General features: G+C 45.6%; 1 protein-coding gene across 1 annotated transcript in view; it reads left to right on the top strand.

Moving 5' to 3' along the window:
- Window positions 1–21,284, top strand: part of LOC137351506 (ubiquitin-conjugating enzyme E2 R2) — a 24,412-nt gene extending 3,128 nt beyond the window's left edge. Inside the window, exons 2-5 of the mRNA XM_068015969.1 lie at window positions 1,798–1,884; window positions 2,122–2,219; window positions 2,369–2,503; window positions 18,524–21,284. Coding sequence (XP_067872070.1) covers window positions 1,798–1,884; window positions 2,122–2,219; window positions 2,369–2,503; window positions 18,524–18,740 — 537 coding nt within the window. The 3' untranslated portion in view covers window positions 18,741–21,284. The remainder of the gene's footprint in view (window positions 1–1,797; window positions 1,885–2,121; window positions 2,220–2,368; window positions 2,504–18,523) is intronic.
- Window positions 21,285–23,198: the final 1,914 nt, after the last annotated feature.

The raw sequence follows: 23,198 nt of genomic DNA, 5'->3' as shown, positions 1-23,198 counted from the left end.
TTGGCAAATAAAGGAAAGCAATCCATATGCCTTCTTCACCACTCTATATACCTGTCCTGCCACCTTCAGGTACCTGTGGACATGCACTCCAAGGTCTCTCACTTCCTCTACCCCTCTCAATATCCTCCTGTTTATTGTGTATTCCTTCGCTTTATTTGCCCTCCCCAATGCATTACCTCACACTTCACTGGATTGAATTCCATTTGCCACTTTTCCGCCCACTCACCCAATGCATTGATATCATTCTAGAGTCTACAGCTATCCTCTTCACTATCAGCTACACGGCCAATTTTTGTGTCGTCAGCAAATTTCCCAATCAGGCCTCCCGCATTTAAGTCCAAATCATTAATATATACCACAAACAGCAAGGGACCCAACACTGAGCCCTGTGGAACGCCACTGGAAACAGCTTTCCATTCACAAAAACATCTGTCGCCTACTACCCTTTGCTTCTGTCACTGAGACAATTCTGGATCTAACCTGCCACATTCCCCTGTATCCCATGGGCTTTCATTTTACTGACCAGTCTGCCATGTGGGACCTTGTCAAATGCCTTACTAAATTATTAAAATCCATGTAGACCACATCCACTGCAGTCTCCTCATTATTACTTTCTCAAAGAATTCAATTAAGTTAACAAATCCTTGCTGACTATCCCTGATTAATCCTTACCTTTCTAAATGACAGTTTATCCAGTCCCAGTATGGTGAGGGTCATGCGGATGAGAGTACAGAATTCCCCTCCCCGCAGTCCTCTTAGTCTGGCTGGAATAAGACACTGAGCCATTGAAGTGTTGAAGCTGGGGTCAATGTCCAGGGTGAGCGGAATGTGGTGCTGGGATCTCCCGAGCAGTGGCTGAGCCTTTGTGTCTGTGGTCTGATCTTGTGGAGGCAGCGCGTGGTCAAGTGGTCAGCCTGATTGGAATTCTGCTTCAGCCCTGTTTTACCTGCTCCTTGTTTCTGTCCTTTGTGATGTATAGCTGGCAGCAGGAGGGCTGCCTCTGCCTGTCAACTGTCGCTTTGAGGTGTTTTGTCACACAGTTGCAGGGAATTGGTAAGTGTGCCTCTGCTATCTCCCTCATCACTCGGTGAGCCTCGAGCAATTGTTGCTCATTCAAGTGAGGGAGTGTCACTGAACTCCGTCCTGCCCTTGCCTGTTGTCTGTGTGACACATGCTTATTGCCAGTTGTCTGACTCTGTTCCTCCTTCCCCCACAAAGAATTGGCAGCTAATTGGGAGGCAGCCATTGTCCTGTCTTGTTAGTTTATAGGGGGACTGACTGACTGCTCCCAGTGAGTTGCGGCATCTGGGGGGGGGGGACAGGTCAAGCTGGTGTTTGTGTTGGGATCCTGTACGCTTCCTGCACTCACATCAACAGCCAGTTTCTGGTCAGGGAGGAGTTTGCTTAACCTGAAGATGTGTATGTGTTTCCTGTTTGTTTTGGGCTGGGTGCGGAGTGTGGGGGGGGATCCTGTTGGGACATTGTACCTGGGAGGTGTCTGATTCACTTTTTGCTGTACATGTCTCAGACTTAGAGAATGCACCTGTGGCCTGACTTCAAATGATTTATCCTCAACCAACATCACTAAATTATCTTCAGCTTACTGGGGATCCTGTGTGAGGCTTACAGAACGACATCTGTGCTGATGTCCACACTGACTGGCAAGAATCTTTTGCGTTTTAAGCAGCTTCTCTCCTCTGCAATGGCAGCTGTGCTGGGATCGGTCTCTGTTGTGGGGGCTGCTTCTACTCCCGGCTTCTACCCTCTCTAACTGCTGCCATTTACTTTCTCCACCAGGCACAGCTGACGTTCCCCATGGATTATCCATACTCCCCACCAGCATTCCGCTTCCTCACCAAGATGTGGCATCCGAATATCTATGAGGTAAGATTGTTACCTGAAAGAGAGGAGTGCTGGAGTTGGGGGCTGGCCAGAGTTTGGGCTCTCGCTGGAGGGAGCATGGGGCTTTGACCAGCTGGGCTCCGTATTGAGCAGGGGTTGAGTGGCTGATCCTGCAGTGGTCAAAGTGCTGGGAGGTCTGAGCTTGTCCTGTGGGGGAGGGTTCCTGTGTACTCTGGTTTGGGGATGAATGAGGGAATCATCTCTGTCTTTCTGCTGCAGAATGGGGACGTGTGTATTTCAATTCTGCATCCTCCAATCGATGACCCCCAGAGCGGAGAGCTCCCCTCCGAGAGATGGAATCCCACCCAGAATGTCAGGTACAGGCTTCTGCAAATCAGAAATCTACTCTAAATTGAGCCAGTGCTTTCTGCCTTCTGTTTAATCTGCCGTCTCCTGCACACTCCTTCCCCTCACCCCATTGTGTGTGCATGTCTGTCTGTCTAACTCTTGCTGATTTCCAATACAGGACAATTCTCCTCAGTGTCATCTCACTGCTAAATGAGCCAAACACTTTCTCTCCCGCTAATGTGGATGCTTCAGTGATGTTCCGGAAATGGAGAGACAGCAAAGGAAAGGATCGAGAGTATGCAGAGATTATTAGGTGAGTCTGCAACTGCTTACAATTTCATACGAACATACGTACGAACTAGGAGCAGAAAAGGCCATTTGGCCCCTCTAGCCTGCTCTGCCATTCAATAAGATCATGGCTGATCTGTTTGTGTCTTGATTTCCACACTCCCATCTACCCCCGATAATCTTAGATTCTTGTTAGGCAAGAGAATCTATCTACCTCCGCCTTAAAAATATTCAATGACCCCGCCTCCTCCATGTTCTGAGGCGGAGAGTTCCAAAGTCGCACAAACCTCAGAGAAAAAACATTTCCTCATCTCTTAAAAGGGCAACTCCTAATTTTAAAACAGTGCCCCCCTAGTTCTGGACTCACCCACAAGAGGAAACATCCTTTCCGCATCCACCTTGTCAAGACCATTCAGGATCTTATAAACTTCAATCAAGTCTCCCCTCACTGTTCTAAATTCCGGTGAATACAAGCCCAGTCTGTCCAACCTTTCCTCATAAGACAACCCACTCATTCCATCTAATAAACCTCCTCTGAACCGCTTCCAACGCATTTACATCCTTCCTTAAATAAAGAGTTCAAAACTGCACACACTATTTGAGATGTGGTCTCACCAATGCCCTGTATAACTGAAGCATAACATCCTTACTTTTATTTTCAATTCCTGTCATAATACAGAATAGCATTCCATTAGCCTTCTTTATTACCTGCTGTACCTGCATACTAACTTTGTGACTCATGCACTAGAACACCTAGATCCCTCTGCACCTCGGAATTCTGCAGTCATTCTCTGTTTAAGTAATACTCTGCTTTTTTTTTACTCCTGCCAAAGTGAACTTCTCTTTTTCCCATATTTTACTCCATCTGCCAGATTTTTGCCCACTCACTCAACCTATCTATATCTGTCTGCAACCTTCTTATGTCTTCAAAACATACTTTCCTACCTATCTTTGTGTCATCTGCAAATTTAGCTACCAAGCCATCGCTCCCCTCATCTAATCATTGATATAAATTGTAAAAAGTTGAGGCCCCAGCACAGACCGCTGCAAGAATCCACTCGTTAACATCCTGCCAATCAGAAAAGGACCCATTTATGTATACTCTCTGTTTTCTGCCAGCCAGCCAATCTTCTATCAATGCTAATATTTTATCTCCTACACCATGAGCTCCTACTTTGCACAATAACCTTTTATGTAGCACCTTGTCAAATGCCTTCTGGAAATCCAAGTACAGCAGGTCATTTGGCCCCCCTGTATCCACAGTGCATGTTACTCCTTCAGAGAACTCCAATAAATTGGTTAAACATGATTTCCTTTCACAAAACCATGCTGACTATTCCCAATTACCTTGAGTTTTTCTAAGTGCCCAGCTGTAGCCTCCTTAATTGATTCTAACACCTTCCCCACAACAGACGTCAAGCTAACTGGCCTATAGTTACCTGTTTTTGCCTCCCCGCCCCCCTTCTTGAATAGAGGGGTTATATTTGCTACTTTCCAGTCTAATGGAACCTTTCCAGAATCTAACGAATTTGAAAAATTAACACCAACGCATCTACTACCTCATTAGCCACCTCTTTTAAGACCCTAGGATGAAGCCCATCAGGAACCGGGGACCTGTCAGCCCAAAGCTCCATCAGTTTGGTCAGTACCGCTTCCCTGGTGATTGTAATTTCACCAAGTTCCTCTCCTTTCCACCCCCTGATTTACAGCTATTACTGGAATGTTTTTTTTGTATCCTCTATAGTCAAGACAGAAGCAAAATATTTGTTTATTTCATCTGCCATTTCCTTATTATCTACTATTAACTCCCCATTCTCACTCTCTAGAGGACCAACACTCACTTTACTCTTTTCCTTTTTAAATACCAGTAGAAACTCTTGCGATCTGTTTTTACATTTCCAATTAGCTTCTTGTCATACTCTTAATTTCTTTCTCCTGTTTAACCTTTTAGTCATTGTCTGACATTTTTTATATTCTGACCAATCATCTGACCTGCCACTATTCTTTGCACAATTATATGCTTTTTCCTTAAGTTTGATGCTTTCCTTAATTTCTTTCGTTAACCACAGGTGGTGGGTCCTCCCCTTAGAATTTCTTTATAGTTGGACAGTACATATCCTGAGTGTTCTGAAATATCCCCTTAAATGTCTGCCACTGCTTCTCTATTGATCTATGTTGTGACCTAGTAACCCAGTTCACTTTAGCTAGCTCAGCTCTCATGCCTACATAGTTGCCCTTATTTAAGTTTAAAATACTAGTCTTAGACCCACTCTTCTCTCTTTCAGACTGGATGTAAAATTCAATCATATTGTGGTCGCTGCTACCTAGAGGTGCCTTTACTCTGAGGTCATTAATTAATCCTGTCACATTACACAAAACCAAGTCTAATATAACCTGCTCTCTGGTTCCAGAACGTGCTGCTCTAAGAAACTATCACAGAATAATACAGCGCAGAAGAGGCCCTTCGGCCCATCGAGTCTGCACCGATGCATTAAAGACACCTGACCTGTCTACCTAATCCCATTTGCCAGCACTTGGCCCATAGCCTTGAATGTTATGACGTGCCAAGTGCTCATCCAGGTACTTTTTAAAAGATGTGAGGCTACCTGCATCTACCACCCTCCCAGGCAGACTATCTTGAAAGCATTCTATGAACTCCTCGTCTAGGCTGCTATTGCCAATCTGATTGTTCCAGTTTATATGTAGATTAAAATCACCCATGATTATTGCTGTCCCTTTATCACAAGCACCCAATTATTCTTGGATACTTCCTCCTACATTGTGGTTACTTTTGGGCCTGTAGACCACTCCCACTAGTGACTTCTTTCCCCTACTATTCCTCATCTCCACCTAAATCGATTCTACATCCTGATCTCCTGAACCAAGGTCATCTCTAACTATTGCACCAATGCCATCCTTGATTAACAGAGCTACCCCTCCACCTTTACCTAGCTTCCTATTCTTGAATGTAATATACCCCTCAATATTGAGAACCGATTCTTGTCATCCTGCAGCCACGTCTCTGTAATGGGTGTCAGATCATATTTATTTACTTCAATGTGCGTTATCAGTTCATCTACTTTACGAATGCTACGTGCATTCAGATACAGAGCCTTTATTTTTGTCTTTTTGTTATCTTTGTAATATCTAGTATTTACTGTTGGTGTGGTCTTAGATTTTTTTCTCTCTGTCCCTTCCTGCCATTCTCTGACCTTCATTTCCCATATTACTATTCTGCTCTCCTGCCTTGACTCTACCCCTTGATTTGCTACATCTACCCTATCATCCCTCAGCCCCCTTGTTTAGTTTAAAGCCCTCTCTACTTCCCTAGTTATATGGTTTGCTGGAACACTGGTCCCAGCGTGGTTCAGGTGTAGACCATCCCAACAGTACACCACCTACTTTCCCCAGTACTGGTGCCAGTGCCCCACGAACCGAAACCCACTTCTCCCACACCAGTCTTTGAGCCATGTATTCATTTCACTAATCTTCTGTGCCCTCTGCCAATTGACACGTAATAATCCAGAGATTATTACCCTTGAGGTTCTGCTCTTCAATTTGGTGCCTAACTCCTCATACTGTCTAAGCAGAATCTCTTTCCTAGTCCTACTTATGTTGTTGATACCTACATGGACCACGACAATCTGATCCTCCCCCTCCCCCTCCCACTCCAAGTTCCTGTCCAGCCCTGAGCAGATGTCCCAAGCCCTGGCACCAGGCAGGCAACACAGCCTTCTGGACTCACGCTCTCGGCTGCACAGAACAGTGTCGATCCCACTCACTATACTATCCCTTACTACCACACATTCCTTTTTGCTCCCCCCACTTGAATGGCTTCCTGTCGCACAGTGCCATGGCCAGTCTGCTGATCTACCTTGCAGACCTCGCACCTCAAACCTATTTGACAATTGCAAAGTCTGAGGCTCCTCCGCTACTGTCTGCTCAGTGCCTTTTCTGAAATATCATCCCTGCTCTATCCAGGCCTCACGAGCTGTGATTGTATAGCAGTGGTCTGGGTAGGGGTGAGACTGAAGAGTGGGGAAGCAGAGTGATTGTAAGTATCAGAGGTTACATGATGAAGTATAGATGGGCTGTCATCTTAGAGCTGTGTCCTGGTACATTGGCAGTGCCCAGTGATTTGGAGGTGGTGAGTGAGGCGATGATTACTTGGCCAACAGGCACCACTCCCACCCTGGAACAGATCAAACAAACAAGGGTCTGGCTAAAGCAAACTGAAGGACAAAAACTTGTTAAACACTCAGTCCCAGTCACTGCTACAGGCAGACTGACATACTTCATTGAAAGGGGGAAAAAAGGTGAAGCTTCAGACTGTGACGTGGAGTTGTGGCAGGGGGGCGGAGAGTAAGGATAATGAGTGAGTACTCCAGCGTGGCAGCATGTGACTTGTGTCTCCTAAGAATCTGTATTGAGTCCTAACCTTTTCATTGCATTTATAAATGACTTGGATATATGACACTATTCCTTCATCTAAGTTTGCATAGTTTAGATGCAGCAGAAAGTTTTTAAATTTCTGGGATGTGAGCTTTGCTGGCAAGGTCAGCATTTGTTGCCCATCCGTGATGGCCTTTGAGAAGGGGTTGGTGAACTGCCTGCGAGGCCATTTCAGAGGGCATTTTGGAGTCAACTGCATTGCTGTGGGTCTGGAGTCACATGTAGGCCAGACCAGGTAAGGACAGCAGATTTCCTTCCCTGAAGGGATATTAGTGAACCAGATGGGTTTTTGTGACGATCTGTTAGTTCCATGCTAGCCATTACTGATTTTTAAAAAATGTGCAAATGGACATTGAGTGAGTGGGCGAAACCATGGCGATGGAGTGTGAGGACATTCCCCTTAGACCCAAAAAAAGACAAAGCGTATTTTCAAGATAGTGAGAAGCTGGACACAGTGCTGGAGCAGAAAGACTTGGGGCTGCAAATTCAAAAATCACTAACAGTTAGTAGACAGGTACAAAAACAACATTTAAAAAGGCTTATGGAATGTTAGACTTTATCTTGGGCTGGGATGCAAAGGGGAGGCAGTCATGCTTCAGTTATGTAAACCTCTGGTTGAATCTCTTTTTTAAATATTCTTTCACTGGATGTGAGTGTCACTGACTAGGCCAGCATTTATTGCCCATCCCGAATTGCCCTTGAGAAGGTGGTGGAGAGCTGCCTTCTTGAACCACTGCAGTCCATGTGGGGTAGGTACACCCACAGTGTTGTTAGGAAGGGAGTTCCAGGATTTTGACCCAGTGACAGTGAAGGAATGGCGATATAGTTCCAAGTCAGGATGATGTGTGACTTGGAGGGGAACTTGCAGGTGGTGGTGTTCCCATGGGTCTGTTGCTTTTGTCCTTATAGTTGGTAGAGGTCGCAGGTTTGGAAGGTGCTGTCTAAGGAGCCTTGGTGCATTGCTGCAGTGCATCTTGTAGATGGTACACACTGCTGCCACTGTGCGTCGGTGGTGGAGGGAGTGAATGTTTGTGGATGGGGTGCCAATCAAGCGGGCTGCTTTGTCCTGGATGGTGCCGAGCTTCTTGCGTGTTGTTGGAGCTGCACCCATCCAGGCAAGTGGAGAGTATTTCATCACACTCCTGACTTGTGTCTTGTAGATGGTGGACAGGCTTTGCAGGGTCAAGAGCTGAGTTACTCATAGAAACATAGAAAATAGAAGCAGGAGTAGGCCATTCAGCCCTTCGAGCCTGCTCCACCATTCATTATGATCATGACTGATCATCCAACTCAGTAACCTGTTCCTGCTTTCGTCCCATACCCTTTGATCCCTTTAGACTCAAGAGCTATATCTAACTCCTTCTTGAAAACATACAATGTTTTGGCCTCAACTGCTTTCTGTGGTAGTGAATTCCACAGGTTCAACACACTCTGGGTGAAGAAATTTCTCCTCATCTCAGTCCTGAAAGGTTTATCCCGTATCCTTAGACTATGACCCCTGGTTCTGGACTCCCCCACCATCGGGAACATCCTTCCTGCCTCTACCCTGTCAAGTCCTGTTAGAATTTTATAGGTTTCTATGAGATCCCCCTCACATCCGCATCCTCATCAACTCTACTAGTTACATCCTCAAAGAATTCTAGTAGATTTGTCAAGCGTGATTTCCCTTTTGTAAATCCATGCTGACTCTGCCCGATTCTACCACTGTTCACTAAGTGCTCTGCTATAAAATCGTTGATAATGGACTCTAGAATTTTCCACACTACCGATGTCGGGTTGACTGGTCTATAGTTCCTTGCTTTCTCTCTACCTCCCTTTTTAAAGAGTGGGGTTACATTAGCTACCCTCCAATCTGTAGGAACTGTTTCAAAGTCTATAGAATCTTGGAAGATGACCACCAATGCATCCACTATTTCTAGAGCCACTTCCTTAAGTACTCTGGGATGTAGATTATCAGGCCCTGGGGATTTATCGGCCTTCAATCCCATCAATTTCCCCAACACCATTTCTCTACTAATACTGATTTCCTTCAGTTCCTCTCTCTCACTAAGCCCTGTGTTCCCCAACATTTCTGGTATGATATTTGTGTCCTCCTTTGTGAAGACAGAACCAAAGTATGCATTTAGTTGGTCAGCCTTTTCTTTGTTCCCCATAATAAATTCCCCCGTTTGACTGTAACGGACCTACATTTGTCTTCACCAATCTTTTTCTCTTCACATACCCATAGAAACTTTTACAGTCAGTTTTTATCTTCCCCACAAGCTTGCTCTCGAACTCTATTTTCCCCTTCTTAATCAATCCCTTGGTCTTCCTTTGCTGAATTCTAAACTGTTCCCAATCCTCAGGTCTGTTGTTTTTCTGGCGAATTTTTCTGCCTCTTCCTTTGATCTAATGCTATCTCTAATTTCCCTTGTAAGCCATGGTTTGGCTACCTTTCCCGTTTTACTTTTGTGCCAGACTGGAATAAACAATTGTTGCAGTTCATCCATGTGCACTTTGAATGAATGTTTGCCATTGCCTATCCACTGTCATCCCTTTAAGAAACATTTCCCAATCCATCATAGCCAACTCGCGCCTCGTACCTTTGTGGTTTCCTTTATTAAGATTCAGGACCCTAGTCTCAGAATCAACTACGTCACTCTCTATCTTGATGAAGAATTCTATCATATTACGGGCAGCACAGTGGCGCAGTGGTTAGCACCGCAGCCTCACAGCTCCAGCGACCCGGGTTCAATTCTGGGTACTGCCTGTGTGGAGTTTGCAAGTTCTCCCTGTGTCTGTGTGGGTTTTCTCCGGGTGCTCCGGTTTCCTCCCACATGCCAAAGACTTGCAGGTTGATAGGTAAATTGGCCATTATAAATTGCCCCTAGTATAGGCAGGTGGTAGGGAAATATAGGGACAGGTGGGGATGTGATAGGAATATGGGATTAATGTAGGATTAGTATAAATGGGTGGCTGATGGTCGGCACAGACTCGGTGGGCCGAAGGGCCTGTTTCAGTGCTGTATCTCTAAATAAAAAGATAAATAAATGGTCGCTCATCCCCAAGGGGTCTCGCACCACTCTATTGTCAATTATTCCCCTCTCATTACAAAATACCCAGTCCGGGATGGCCTGTTCTCTAGTTGGTTCTTCAACATTTTGGTCCAGAAAACCATCCTGTATATAATCCAAGAATTCCTCCTCTACGATATTGGGACTAAATTTGATTTGCCCAATCTTTATGCAGATTAAATTCACCCATAATTACAGATGTTGCTTTAATGCATGCGTCTAATTTCCTGTTTAATACCATTCCCAGCATCACCACTACAGTTTGGGGGGCTATATGCAACCCCCCACTAATGTTTTTTGTCCCTTAGCGTTTCTCAGCTCTACCCATACAGATTCCACATCGTCCGAGCTAATATCCTTCCTCACTATTGCTTTAATTTCCTCTTTAACCAGCAATGCAACTCCACCGCCTTTTACTTTTTGTCTGTCCTTCCTAAATACTGAATACCCCTGGATGTTAATTTCCCATCCCTGGTCACCTTGCAGCCGTGTCTGTAATCCCGACTATATCATACCCGTTTACATCTATTTGCGCGATTAATTCATCCACTTTATTGCGAATGCTCTGCGTGTTAAGGCACAAAGTCTTTAAGGCTTGTCTTTTTAACATTACTTGTCTCCTTCCCATTATTTTTCACTGTGGCCCTGTTCGATTCTGGCCCTTGATTTCTCTGCCTATCACTTTTATTCCCCTTGCTGTCTTTTGTTGTCTTTGATTCCCCCCCTCCTCTGACTCCTTGCAAAGGATCCTGTCCCCCTGCCATTTTAGTTTAAACCCTCCCCAACCACTCTAGCAATTACTCCCCCTTGGACATCAGTCCCGGTCCTGCCCAGGTGTAACCCGTCCAGTTTGTACTGGTCCCACCTCCCCCAGAACCAGTCCCAATGTCCTAGGAATCTAAAACCCTTCGCCTCACACCATCTCTTCAGCCATGTATTCATCCGATATATCCTGCTATTTCTACTCTGACTAGCACGTGGCACTGGTAGTAATCCTGAGATCACTACCTTTGACGTCCTACCTTTCAACTTCCTTCCTAGCTCCCTATATTCTGCTTTTAGGACCTCATCCTTTTTTTTTTTTTTTACCTATGTTGTTTGTACCAATGTGTACCACAACCACTGGCTGTTCACCCTCCCCCTTCAGAATGTCCTGTAACTGGTCTGAGACATCCTTGACCCTAGCACCAGGGAGGCAACATACCATCCTGGAGTCTCTTTTGTGGCCACAGAAATGCCTATCTATTCCCTTTACAATTGAATCCCCTATAACTATTGCATTCCCACACTTTTTACTCCTCCCCAGTGCAGCAGAACCAACCATGGTGCAATGAATTGGGCTGTTGCTGCTTTCCCCTGAGAGGCCATTCCCCCCAACAGTATCCAAAGCAGTATATCTGTTTTGCAGGTGAATAGCCACAGGAGATTCCTGCACTGCCTGCTTAATCCTCGCCACAGAATTTCCAGCCTCTGACCTGCTCTTGTATTTATGTGGCTGGTCCAGTTCAGTTTCTGGTCAATGTTAACTCCCAGGGTGTTAGTGGGGGATTCAGCGATGGTAATACCATTGAATGTCAAGGGGGAATTGTTAGATTCTCTCCTGTTTGAGATGGTCATTGCCTGGCACTTTTGTGGTGTGAATGTTACTTGCCACTTATCGGTTCAAGCCTGGATGTTGTCCAGGTCTTGCTGCATTTCTACACGGACTGCTTCAGTATCTGAGGAGTTTCAAATGGTGCTGAACATTGTGCAAACATCAGCGAATATCCCACCTCTGACCACCTGATTGAAGGAAGGTCATTGATGAAGCAGCTGAAGATGGTTGGGCCTAGGGCACTACCCTGAGGAACTCCTGCAGTGATGTCCTGGGACTGAGATGATTGACCTCCAACAACCAGAACCATCTTCCTTTGTGCTAGGTATGACTCCAACCAGCAGAGAGTTCTCTTTCCCCCCCCCCCCCCCCCCCAGATTCCCATTGACTCCAAGTTTTGCTAGGGCTCCTTGATGTCAAGGACAGTCACTCTCACCTCACCTCTTGAGTTTAGCTCTTTTGTCCGTGTTTGGGCCAAGGCTGTAACGAGGTCAGGAGCTGAGTGACCCTGGCGGAACCCAAACTGAATGTCCGTGAGCAGGTTATTGCTGAGTAAGTGCCGCTTGATAGTACTGTGGACGACCTCTTTCATCACTTTTATGATTGAAAGTAGACTGATGGGGTGGTAATTGGACGGGTTGGACTCTGTCCTGCTTTTTGTGGACAGGACATACCTGGGCGATTTTCCACATTGTTGGGTAGATGCCAGTGCTGTAGCTGCACCAAAACAGCTTGGCTAGGGGCGTGGCTAGTACTGGAACACAGGTCTTCTGTATTGCCAGAATATTGTCAAGGCCCATAGTCTTTGCAGTATCTAGAGCCTTCAACCATTTTTTGATATCACGTGGAGTGAATCGGACTGGCTGAAGTCTGGCATCTGTGATGCTGGGGACCTCAGGAGGAGGCCGAGATGTATCATCCACTCGGCACTTCTGGCTGAAGATAGTTGCAAATGCTTCAGCCTTATCTTCTGCACTGATGTGCTGGGCTTGCCCATCATTGAGGATGGGGATATTTGTGGAGCCTCCTCCTCGAGTTAGTTGTTTAATTGTCCACCACCATTCACGACTGGATGTGGCAGGACTGCAGATCAGGAGTAACTGCGTTCAGTTCTGGGCACCACACATCAGGAAAGGTGTACCCACTTGGAGGGGGTGCAGCGCAGAGTTACTAGATGATACCTGGGATAAAAGAGTTAATTATAAGGAAAGGTTGCAAAGACTAGGCTTTTCCCTTAACGAGAGAGTTTAAAGGGTGATCTATTTGAGGTGTTAAGATGATTAAATGAGTTGGTAGTTTCTCTCTTTATCTATCCTATTTCCTCTGGGGGTGGGGGGGGGTGGTGGGGGGTGGCATGGAGAAGAGAGTCCAGAACAAAGGGGCAGAATCTTAAAATTCGAGCCAGGCCATTCAGGGGCGATGTCAGGAAACACTTTTCTACACGAAGGGGAGTGGAAATCTGCAGCACACTCCCTCAAAAAGCTGAGGCTGGGTGTCAATTGGAAACATTAAAACTGAGATTTTTATTTCGTTGGGTAAAGATATTAAGGGATATGGAACCAAGGTGGGTTGAGTTAAGATACAGACCAGTCACGATCTATTTGAATGGGGGAACAGGTTCCTCTTCCCATGAAGCTCTGCAGGAAAGCTGGGGCTTGTTGTGCTGTCTGTCCAGCTTCCTCACTGGGGACTTTGTTTAATTCCCCACCATGGAGGTGAGGCTGTTTTGCGGTGCTGAAGATAACTGCCTTCTGCAACCCCCCTCCCCTCGCAATGGTGATCCCACAGTAACAGGAGGGAGCCATTCAGTCCCTCGAGTCTGTTCTGTCAGCTCCTGAGCTTCCCCTTCTGATCCAATATGGGGTGTGTCTCTTTATTCCATATAGAATGGCAGTGGGTTGATCTGTGTTCGAGTTCTTATCATGGGGGTGGGGGGAGATGGTAACTAGCAGGAGTTTGCCAATTTGGGCACAGCAGGATTCTGCAACAATATGGTAATATCCAGGTAGTCTGCTTTTTAAGTGATTTTGGTAGAAGGATAAATCTTGTCCAGGGCACCACGGAGAATTCCCCTGCTGTTCTGTGAAACGGGGCTATGGGATCCTTTTACATCCACTTGAGAGGGTAGAAGGAGTTTCAGTTTAACATTTGTTCCAAGAGAATCTCAGTGCTGCGCCTCTGACAGTGCAGCACTCCTTCGACCCTGCACTCGGAGCTTTGGCCTTGATTATGGGCACAAGTCTTTGCAATGGATCTTGAACCCCACTGAACTGTGACTGGCACCTGGGAGCAGAGAGTCTTTGACTCACTTCCAGTTGAACCTCACTGACTGACTGTGCCCCTCCCTTTCCTGAGGTTGACTTTGCTCCAGTTCCAGAATCATAGGATAGTTGCAACACAGAAAGAGGCCATTCAGCCTGTCACGTCCATGCTGGCTCTCTGCAAGAGCACCTCAGCTAGTCCCATTCTCTCGCCCTGTCCCTTCGCCCTGTAAATGTTTTCTTTTCAGATAATTATCCAGTTCCCTTTTGAAAGTCACAATTGAATCCACAATACACACTTGGGCAGTGCATTCTGGATTCTAACCATTCGCTGTATAAAAAGAGTTTTCCTCTGGTACTTTTGCCAATCACTTGAAATCGGTGTCCTCTGGTTCTCGACCCTTCCACCAATGAAGAGTTTCTATCTACTCTGTCCAGAGCCCTCATGAGCAGCTCTATCAAATCTCCTCTTGATCTTCTCTAAGGAAAACAGCCCCAGCTTCTCCAATCTATCCATGTAATGTGAAGTCCCTGATCCCTGGAATCATTCTTGTAAATCATTTCTGCACCCTCTCTAATACCTTCACCACCTTCCTAAAGTGTGGTGCCCAAAATTGGACACAATACTTCAGTTGAGGCTGAGCCAATGTTTTAAAGAGATTTACCATAACTTCCTTGCTTTTGTACTCTATTTCTCTGTAAAAACCCAGGATCCCGTATGCTTTAATAATCACTTTCACAATCTTTTCTGCTATCTTCAATGATTTGTGCACATATACCCCCAGGTTGTTCTGCTCCTGCACTCCCTTTAGAATTGGACCCTTTATTTTATATTGCCTCTCCTCCTTCCTACCAACATGAATCACTTCACTCTTCTCTGCATTAAATTTCATCTGCCACGTGTCTGCCCATTCCAACAGCCTGTCTATGTTCTCTTGAAGTCTATCATTATCCTCCTCACAGTTCACAATACTTCAGGTTTTGTCTCATCTGCACATTTTGAAATAGTGCCCTGCACACCCAAGTCTAGGTCATTAATATAGATCCCGAAAAGCAGTGGTTCTTATACCAACCCCTTATGAACCCTACTATATACCATCTTCCAGTCCTAAAAACAGCAGTTCACCACTATTTCCTGTCACTCAAAGTTTCATATCCATGCTTTTTATATTCCATGGGCTTTAACTTTGACAAGCAATTTTCCAGTCCTCTGGCACCACCCCTGTATCTGAGGAGGATTGGAAGATTATGGCCAGTGCCTCTGCAGTTTCCACCCTTATTTCCCTCAGTATCCTCGGATACATCTGATCCAGTCCTGGAGACTTATCAACTTTAAGGACAGTCGGCCTATCTAACACCACCTCCTTTATCAACTGTTAGCCTATTGCTATAACCAGAGGAGAATTGGGGTCTAGGGGGTTTCCTCTTAGCCTTTGCCTGGTTTAACCGTAACAGGGTTTAATTTTAAAACACTGTTTTTAGCATCCCCCTCAGTGAATCCCTGTTCACTGCTCCAATTGTAAGGCAAAGAAATCAAACAGATTTCCTTAGATTTAAACAAAGGTAGAAGTTTATTAATCTTAAAACTTTAATCCGGTTAACGACTACGAATATGTGATGCGACCACGCTAACATGTATACGCGATAAACACACACGCAGATAGAGACAACAAAAGTAGAAGGAATAAAAGGGAAAAGCTTGAGGCAGTATCTGGTAGTTACAGTCCTTTAGGTTCAATGTGGAGTCTTTGGTTGCCGGTAAGTCTTGCAATTCGTTGGGGCCCAGTTCACGCTTCAGCCTGTTCCGATGTAGGAGTCTTTTCTCTCTTGAGGTTTACGTGTCTTCCATGGGTCCGGTGGCTTGGGAGGAAGCGCGAGAGAGACAGACAGCCAGGTGAGAGATTTGCTTGTTTCAGCTTCAGTTGAACACTGTCTTCTAAATTCAAACTGTCCTGTGGCTAGTTCAAAAAAAAACCTGTACCTGCCAGTTAGTCATGTGACCAACTGGTTTAACCAGTCCTGGTTCTGGATTGTATCATTTTGGCAGGGCCTGGAATGTGCTTCCTTACACTTTTTGTGTCTGGTGATCAAAATCCATTTGGGTTAATTGGAGCAGGGAATAGTCCTTTGTCTCCACAAGCAGCGTCTCTTAGTGTGCAAATATCCTTCCAGCCCAGTGTCTGGTGATCTTCAAACAAGTCATTTCTTTACTCCAGCAACAGTTTAAAATCAATGTTAGAATTAGAATTAGAACATTACAGCGCAGTACAGGCCCTTCGGCCCTCGATGTTGCGCTGACCTGTGAAACCATCTGACCTACACTATTCCATTTTCATCCACATGTCTATCCAATGACCACTTAAATGCCCTTAAAGTTGGCGAGTCTACTACTGTTGCAGGCAGGGCGTTCCACGCCCCTACTACTCTGAGTAAAGAAACTACCTCTGACATCTGTCCTATATCTATCACCCCTCAACTTAAAGTTATGTCCCCTCGTGTTTGTTCATATGACAAAATTAATATGCCTCATTCTTGGCAGGTGGGGGTCTGTATGACACTATCCAATATCACAACTACCTCCTCTTTCACTACAACTTTGGTATCTTCCTTGGTAAAGAGATGCGAAGTAGTCATTTACTTCCTCAGCCATGCCCCCTGCCTCCATGCATAAATCCCCTTTCAGGTTGCTAATCAGCCTCCCTCCTCCCTTTACCATCCCTTTACTATTTATATGCCTATAGAAGACTTTAGATTTCCCTTTTAACTTAGCTGCCAATCTCTCATACTTTTTTTGCTCATTTCTTTTTTCACTTCCCCTCTGAGCTTTCTATATTCAACCTGGTTCTCACTTGTATGACAGATGTCAGTTTGAGAATACACAACCTTTTTCTGCTTCGTTACTGTTATCTCGTTGGCCATCCAGGGAGCTTTGGTGGTGTTTGTGCTACCTTTCCCCCTCATGGAGATGTACCACGACTGAACCTGAACTATCTCCACTTTAAAAGTTGCCCATTGTTCTGTTAGTTTGGCTGCCAATCATTGACTCCAATTTACTTGGGCCAGATCTGTTATCAGTCCATTGAAATCAGCCCTCCCCCAATCAATTATTTTTACTCTGGATTGCTCTTTGTCCTTTTCCATAGCCAACCTAAACTTTATGATGCTATGATCACTGTCCCCTAACTGTTCCCCTACTGTCACTTTCCCCACCTCATTCCCCAGAACCAGATCCAGCAATGCCTCCTTCCTGGTTGGACTGGAAACATACTGATGTAGAAAATTCTCCTGAACACACTTGTAGGGGAGATGGTAGCATAGTGGTATTGTCACTGAGCTAGTAAACCCAGAGACCCAGGCTAATTCCCTGGGGATAAAAACAAGAAATGCTGGAACCACTCAGCAGGTCTGGCAGCATCTGTGAAAAGACTCTTCGGGAGTTCCGAAGAAGGGTCACTGACCCGAAACGTTAACTCTGCTTCTCTTTTCACAGATGCTGCCAGACCTGCTGAGTGGTTCCAGCATTTCTTGTTTTCATTTCAGATTTCCAGCATCCGCAGTATTTTGCTTTTAATTCCCTGGGGACATGGGTTCAAATCCAGCCATAGCAGCTGGTGGAATTTAAATTTGGAGTTGGAAACTCGTCTCAGTAATGTTGCCATGAAACCATCATTGATTGTTGTAAAAACCCATCTGGTTCACTAATGTCCTTTAGGGAAAGAAATCTGCTGTCCTTACCTGGTCTGGCCTACAGACCCACAGCAATGTGGTTGACTCTGAAATGGCTGAGCAAGACACTCAGTTGTCAAGAGCAATTAGGGATGGGCAACAAATGCTGGCCTTGTCAGTGACGCCCACATCCCATGAGAGAATAAATAAAAATAAACTCTTCCCCCTCTCTGCACTTTACAGTATTACTATCCCAGTCTATATTAGGATAATTAAAGTCCCCCGTTATAATTACTCCATAATTGTTGCACCTCTGTCATTTCCTTGCAAACTTTTTCCTCTATCTTTCCCACTAGTTGGTGGCCTGTAAAATACACCCAGCGATGTAATCGTACCTGTATTGATTGTGAGCTGTAACCAAATTGATTCTGTACTTGACCCCTCTGAGGAGATCCTCTCTCTCCAGCACTCTAATATTATCCTTAATCGGTGACAATCTGTGAACATCAGCTGGATGTCTGGCCTCCATATGATAGGTCTCTGGAGAAGGTGTAAAACCGATTTGCAAAGAGAGGTTATAAGAATTAGGAAAGACTGAACAGACTGGCTCTCTCTGCTCCAGGAAAGAGAAGGCTGAGGGGTGAACTGATAGGATAAATATAAAACCCTCTAACAAACCAGCAAAGATGTTTCCACTTGTGTTGGAGGTCAGAACTAGACATCACAAAGATAAGAAAGTCACTAATAGATCCAATGGGGAATTCAGGAGAAACTTCACTCCCCAGAGAGTGGTGAGAATGTGGAACTCAGTTTCACAGGGAGTGGTTGAGGTGAATAATATCGATACATTTAAGGGAAAAGGAATGGAAAGATATGCTGATGGAGTAGAAGGAGGCTTGTGTGGATGATCAACCTGTTGGGCCAAATGGCCTTTTTTGTGCTGTAAGTTTGAAATGGGTTAGTGCTGCTGTTCTGGACCTTCACTGAACCTGGAAATGGTTTGTTTTTGTCTTCCTCAGAAAACAGGTTTTAGCCACCAAGGCAGAGGCAGATAAAGACGGTGTGAAGGTGCCGACAACCCTTGCAGAATACTGTGTCAAGACTAAAGCCCCACCACATGACAACAGCTCGGACTTGCTGTACGACGACTTGTATGATGATGATATGGATGATGATGAAGATGGCGATGGTGATTACTATGACGACGATGATGACTCGGGAAACGAGGAATCGTGACCATTGGTGGGCAGGAAGGGGGTGACCAGCCGACCCCTGACCCCTCTCCCTCTTCCCCTCCAGTGGCTAGCAGCTGCCCTGGCTCTGGATCCGAGACCAATCCCACAGAGCGATTTTTTTTATTTTTTATTTTTTTTTTTCCTCCCCCCTCCTTCCCCATCCCCCTCCCCCCAACTCCGTAAATGTATTTGGGGCCGTGACGCATCAATGCTGCTCTTCCAGAACTAACTGTTTTCTGGCTGGGAGGGGGTTTATTTTCTTGTCCTTGTTTCTAATACAGTCATTGTTTTTTTTTGAAGTCCAATGGTGAAACATTTATGGGGCAATGCTGCATTGCTCCATGTAATATGCTGATAAAGATTTGTCTCTGGTGATACTTTCTACCTGATAGTCTGCCCCGTTCTTACCCATGTGTGTCTCAGTGGGGGGAGCATGTCTGCTCCCGCTCCCCCATCCCAGCAGGCTTAGGTTATGACGCTCTTTCTGAAGTTGCCGATTGGGAATCCCAATCCAGATTGTTTGCTGTCTGCTGGTGCAGTTGTGTCTCTGCCTCTGGGAAAAAGTATTTACCTCTCTCCGCCACTGGTTTTGTTGCTGGGGAAGGGGCTGATTTATGGGGCATTTTCTCTCTGCCAGGTGAACATGTGTTTTTCCCCTCACCCCACCCTTGTCACTGCCCAGCCTGACCATCCACTGATCTTCACAGGCCTGGTCGCAGTTGATTTGAAAACTGTGCTTGTTTGTTTTGGAGCTGATTCAGCAATGTGACACTCTGGAACTGTACACACGGTGGCTTGCCCATGCCACACTCCCTCTTCACTGGTTGCTGTTGTGATGACTCCTCCAGTTCCATTCATTTGCAGGTTGGAAATTGAAATGTTATCACAGAAAAGTGTTGGGATGTGCACACATTTCAGTTTAAAAGATTGCTTCTGGTGAAGTATTTCCCTTCAAAAGAATTCTGACTCAGATTGTCGAGGGCCTGTCCTGGGTCCTGCAACCCTGGACCCTGACCCGTTCGTGCTGAATTCTTGGTTTGAAGGTGGTGACTGTGAGGGGGCAAACAAGCGGTCAAGTTCTGTGACTGCTGCAGTCCCTTTGTGTATTACACACTTGACTTTTAAACATGTCGTTAAGTTTTGAGGTTTTTTTCTGCCGTAAAACGGCAGAAAGTGATTCTGCAAGCTCACCATCCAGTCAGTTCATATTCAGATGCCGGTTCATGAATTCCTTGTGCACAAGGCTTCATTTTATGATTGGTAGAAAATTGGAAAATTCCTGATTCATGAATTTAAGAATTGACAGTTAAAGATGCTGCAGACATCGACCTGAACTGTTTATTTCCCCACTTGGTCAAATGGCTTGTCATTGTCATGTTTCTGCGCAGAATGTCCATGGGTGTGAACTGTAGTGAGAGTCAGCACCTTCAGGAGGGGAGGGGACCCGTACCCCAGTGAGAGTCAGCACCTTCGGGAGAGGAGGGCTCCTGTACCCCAGAGAGAGTCAGCACCTTCGGGAGAGGAGGGGTCACATATCCCATTGAGAGTCAGCGCCTTCAGGAGAGGAGGGGACCTGTACCCCAGTGAGAGTCAGCACCTTCGGGAGAGGAGGGGTCACATATCCCAGTGAGAGTCAGCACCTTCGGGAGAGGAGGGCTCCTGTACCCCAGTGAGAGTCAGCCTGCCGAAATCTGCAGTTATGGTTTGTTGGTTTGCTCGTCTGGGACAGGAGTGACCAGGGTCCCTGTGCTGGTCGGGGTTTGTGGAGGTTCTTGCAATGAAGCTCCTGCCTGGGAGTGGGCAAAATGCCGTGCAATAGGATTCAGTAATTGGGAGGAGGAGTTTAACTGCCCTCTCGATTTGTGCAATGTTTCAGGTCACATCTTCTCATGTCGAATGTCTGATGTGGAGCTCTTCCTTTGTGAACAAGTGGAATGTCCTTTAATGCCAAATCATGCTGGTTTATCCAACGGCAGGACCAATGCTCTGCTCCGGTGGCTGGGGCCCACTCTGCAACCAGCCGCTGCTGACTGCCCCTGAGGTCGTGCCCCAGCCTGGTGGGGTTTGAGGGGTGGGGGGGGGGGCGGTGTTCGGGAGGCAGGGTTTTGTTCTGGCTCCAAGGCTGGGCTGCCTGGATAGGAGGGATGGAAACTCAAATGTCCCACGCAATCGGTGCCTGAAAAGTTTTGGTTTGTTTGGACGGTGATTCCTTGGTGCCTAAAACTTTCGAATCTACAGGGAGCTGTGGCCTGGGACTGCCTGACAAATAATCTCTGGTAATTGTGACTTGAGTCATTATGGCAGCAAAGGAGGCCAATCGGCCCGTCGATTATACAGGGGGTCTCTGGTGAGGTTTCACCTCTGATCTCAGACACTTGCTGTTGTTCATCAGGTGTGTGTGTGCTCCCTGCCCTCAACACAGTCCTGTTGGAGTCTGGGTGCACAGTCGCTTAATCCATGTTTGCTACAGCTGGAAATTTCCAGAATTTTGATTTGAAGTCTTTTTATTTCTTTGTTTCTAAATCTATTAAAGAACTTTTCAGGAGTCTGTGTGTTGTGGTGTTTGTGTGAAGCTGTTTCTGACTTTCCTCCGTCTCAATTGGTATTGGGTGCAGGCTGCTTCTCCCAGATACTGAGCTCAGGTTGCACTAGCTACTCGTACTGAGCACGTCAGAGAGCACTTACTGGATCTCCAAACATAATCTTTGCACCAATCTGTAATAATACTCGTTTTTTGTTTGTTTCGACTGTTTTGGTTAATTTAAAGGGCCTTTCTGTCTGGTTTTAGTTGGTGGGTGGAGCCTGGGGTGTGCAGTAAGCAGAGGACTGGACCATGGGATGCACTGCGGTTGGTGAACAAAAATAGTGGAGGGTACAGGAAGTCCAACAAAGTTACTGTGGCTGGAGAGACTGTTTCCTGGAGGGGTGGGATAGGATTGATGGAATTGGTTAAATGTGGCAAAATGACAGGGACAATTATTTAATACATTAATTGAAAGTTATTCCTTGTGCTAAAAATGAAATTCACTAGATTTGAATGGAAAAGATTTTCGAAAAGCTGGGTAAATTAAAAGAATACATCGGTGCTAATTCTATAGCCAGTGATGTTAGTCTGCAGTTTCTATACAATCTTCACTCCAATGGTCATGCCACCACACACTTCGACTCAAGGAAGGAGCAGTTATGTTGCGATGAAACTTGAATCTTAAACGAGGACGTTAGCGTGGAACAGGATTGATAATTACAAAGCTGTTTTCTGCAATGATGGATACTGAAATTATAACAGACAGGTTTCAAGGAAATTGTGTTTCTTCCTCGAATAATATTGAGCCTCTCGGATGTAAACCTGCCTTTATAACTCGGGAAAACCGTTCCCAATTAGGCTTTCATATTCTATGCCTACAAACCAGTCAGAAGGCTAGACCCTTGATGACAATTTGTTTTTATATTCCTAGGGGTGTTTTTACACATGGACAGCTTTATCCAAAGTGAGAAATTTTGATAAGTCTTAGGTGAAAATAACTAGAAATCCTACATTTAAAAAACTTGCAATAAAGTTACTAATTTGACTGCAAATGTTTTGCAAGTCTGCTAGTACCTCATTAGTGCAAAGCTTCACATATGAAGTCTTGGGTCTCGGAACACTTTTCCTCATCGCTCCCTGGGTACTGGACTCTCTCTCTTTTCCTTACCCCCTGCCCCCCACTCCCTTTTTAAATCTGCCCAAGGATACTTCAAGTATTTAGCAAGTGGGATTTGTGCCATCTGGGCAAGGGCTGCTGTTTGTGAATCCTGTCTGTTGGAATTCCCAGGCAACATTAATGTAGCCTTAACTACCCAGCAAGAAAAGACATGCATCTCTATTGTACTTTCCTCAACCTTAGGATATCCCGAAGTACTTTAAAACCACTCTGACAATGTAGGAAATGCAGCAGGCATATTGTGCAGGGCAAGATGCCACAAAAAGCAAATGCATAGCCAGTTGATCTAACGTGAAGGTTAAGGGATAAATATTGACCCAGGGCAGTAGGGAGATCTCCTCCAATAGTGCCTGAGGGGGTGGATAGGACCTCTGTCTGCAGTGGGTGTCATTCAGTTCCCACAAGTACCAGCTGATGCAGTGAAGTTCCACTCCCCATTCGGAGTTTCTGGTTAGCACTGATCCCTTTGGTTGCAATTCCAGAAATAGAGTCACAAACCTCAGCAAGTCAACTAAACGAGGGGCAGTGTGACCGTACCACAGCTCTGACATTCTAATCCTGTGCCAAAAAGGTTGATGATGGGAGTTTATTTGCAGTAGGTTCCTGTTTCGATCTCACTGCTCATACTGCATGAAGAGCTGACCTATGGACTGCTATTTTTGAATGGCAGCTTCCTCTCCAAGTCTTGTCGATGCTGGGGCAGATGATGTCAGGGCAGGAACAGTGTAGCCTGCACTTGGAAGAATCCCCAGCCTGAA

This window comes from Heterodontus francisci, chromosome 36 (assembly GCF_036365525.1).
Source record: "Heterodontus francisci isolate sHetFra1 chromosome 36, sHetFra1.hap1, whole genome shotgun sequence".
In the NCBI taxonomy this organism is placed as follows: Eukaryota; Metazoa; Chordata; class Chondrichthyes; order Heterodontiformes; family Heterodontidae; genus Heterodontus; species Heterodontus francisci.
This window is presented reverse-complemented; position numbering and strand designations above follow the sequence as displayed.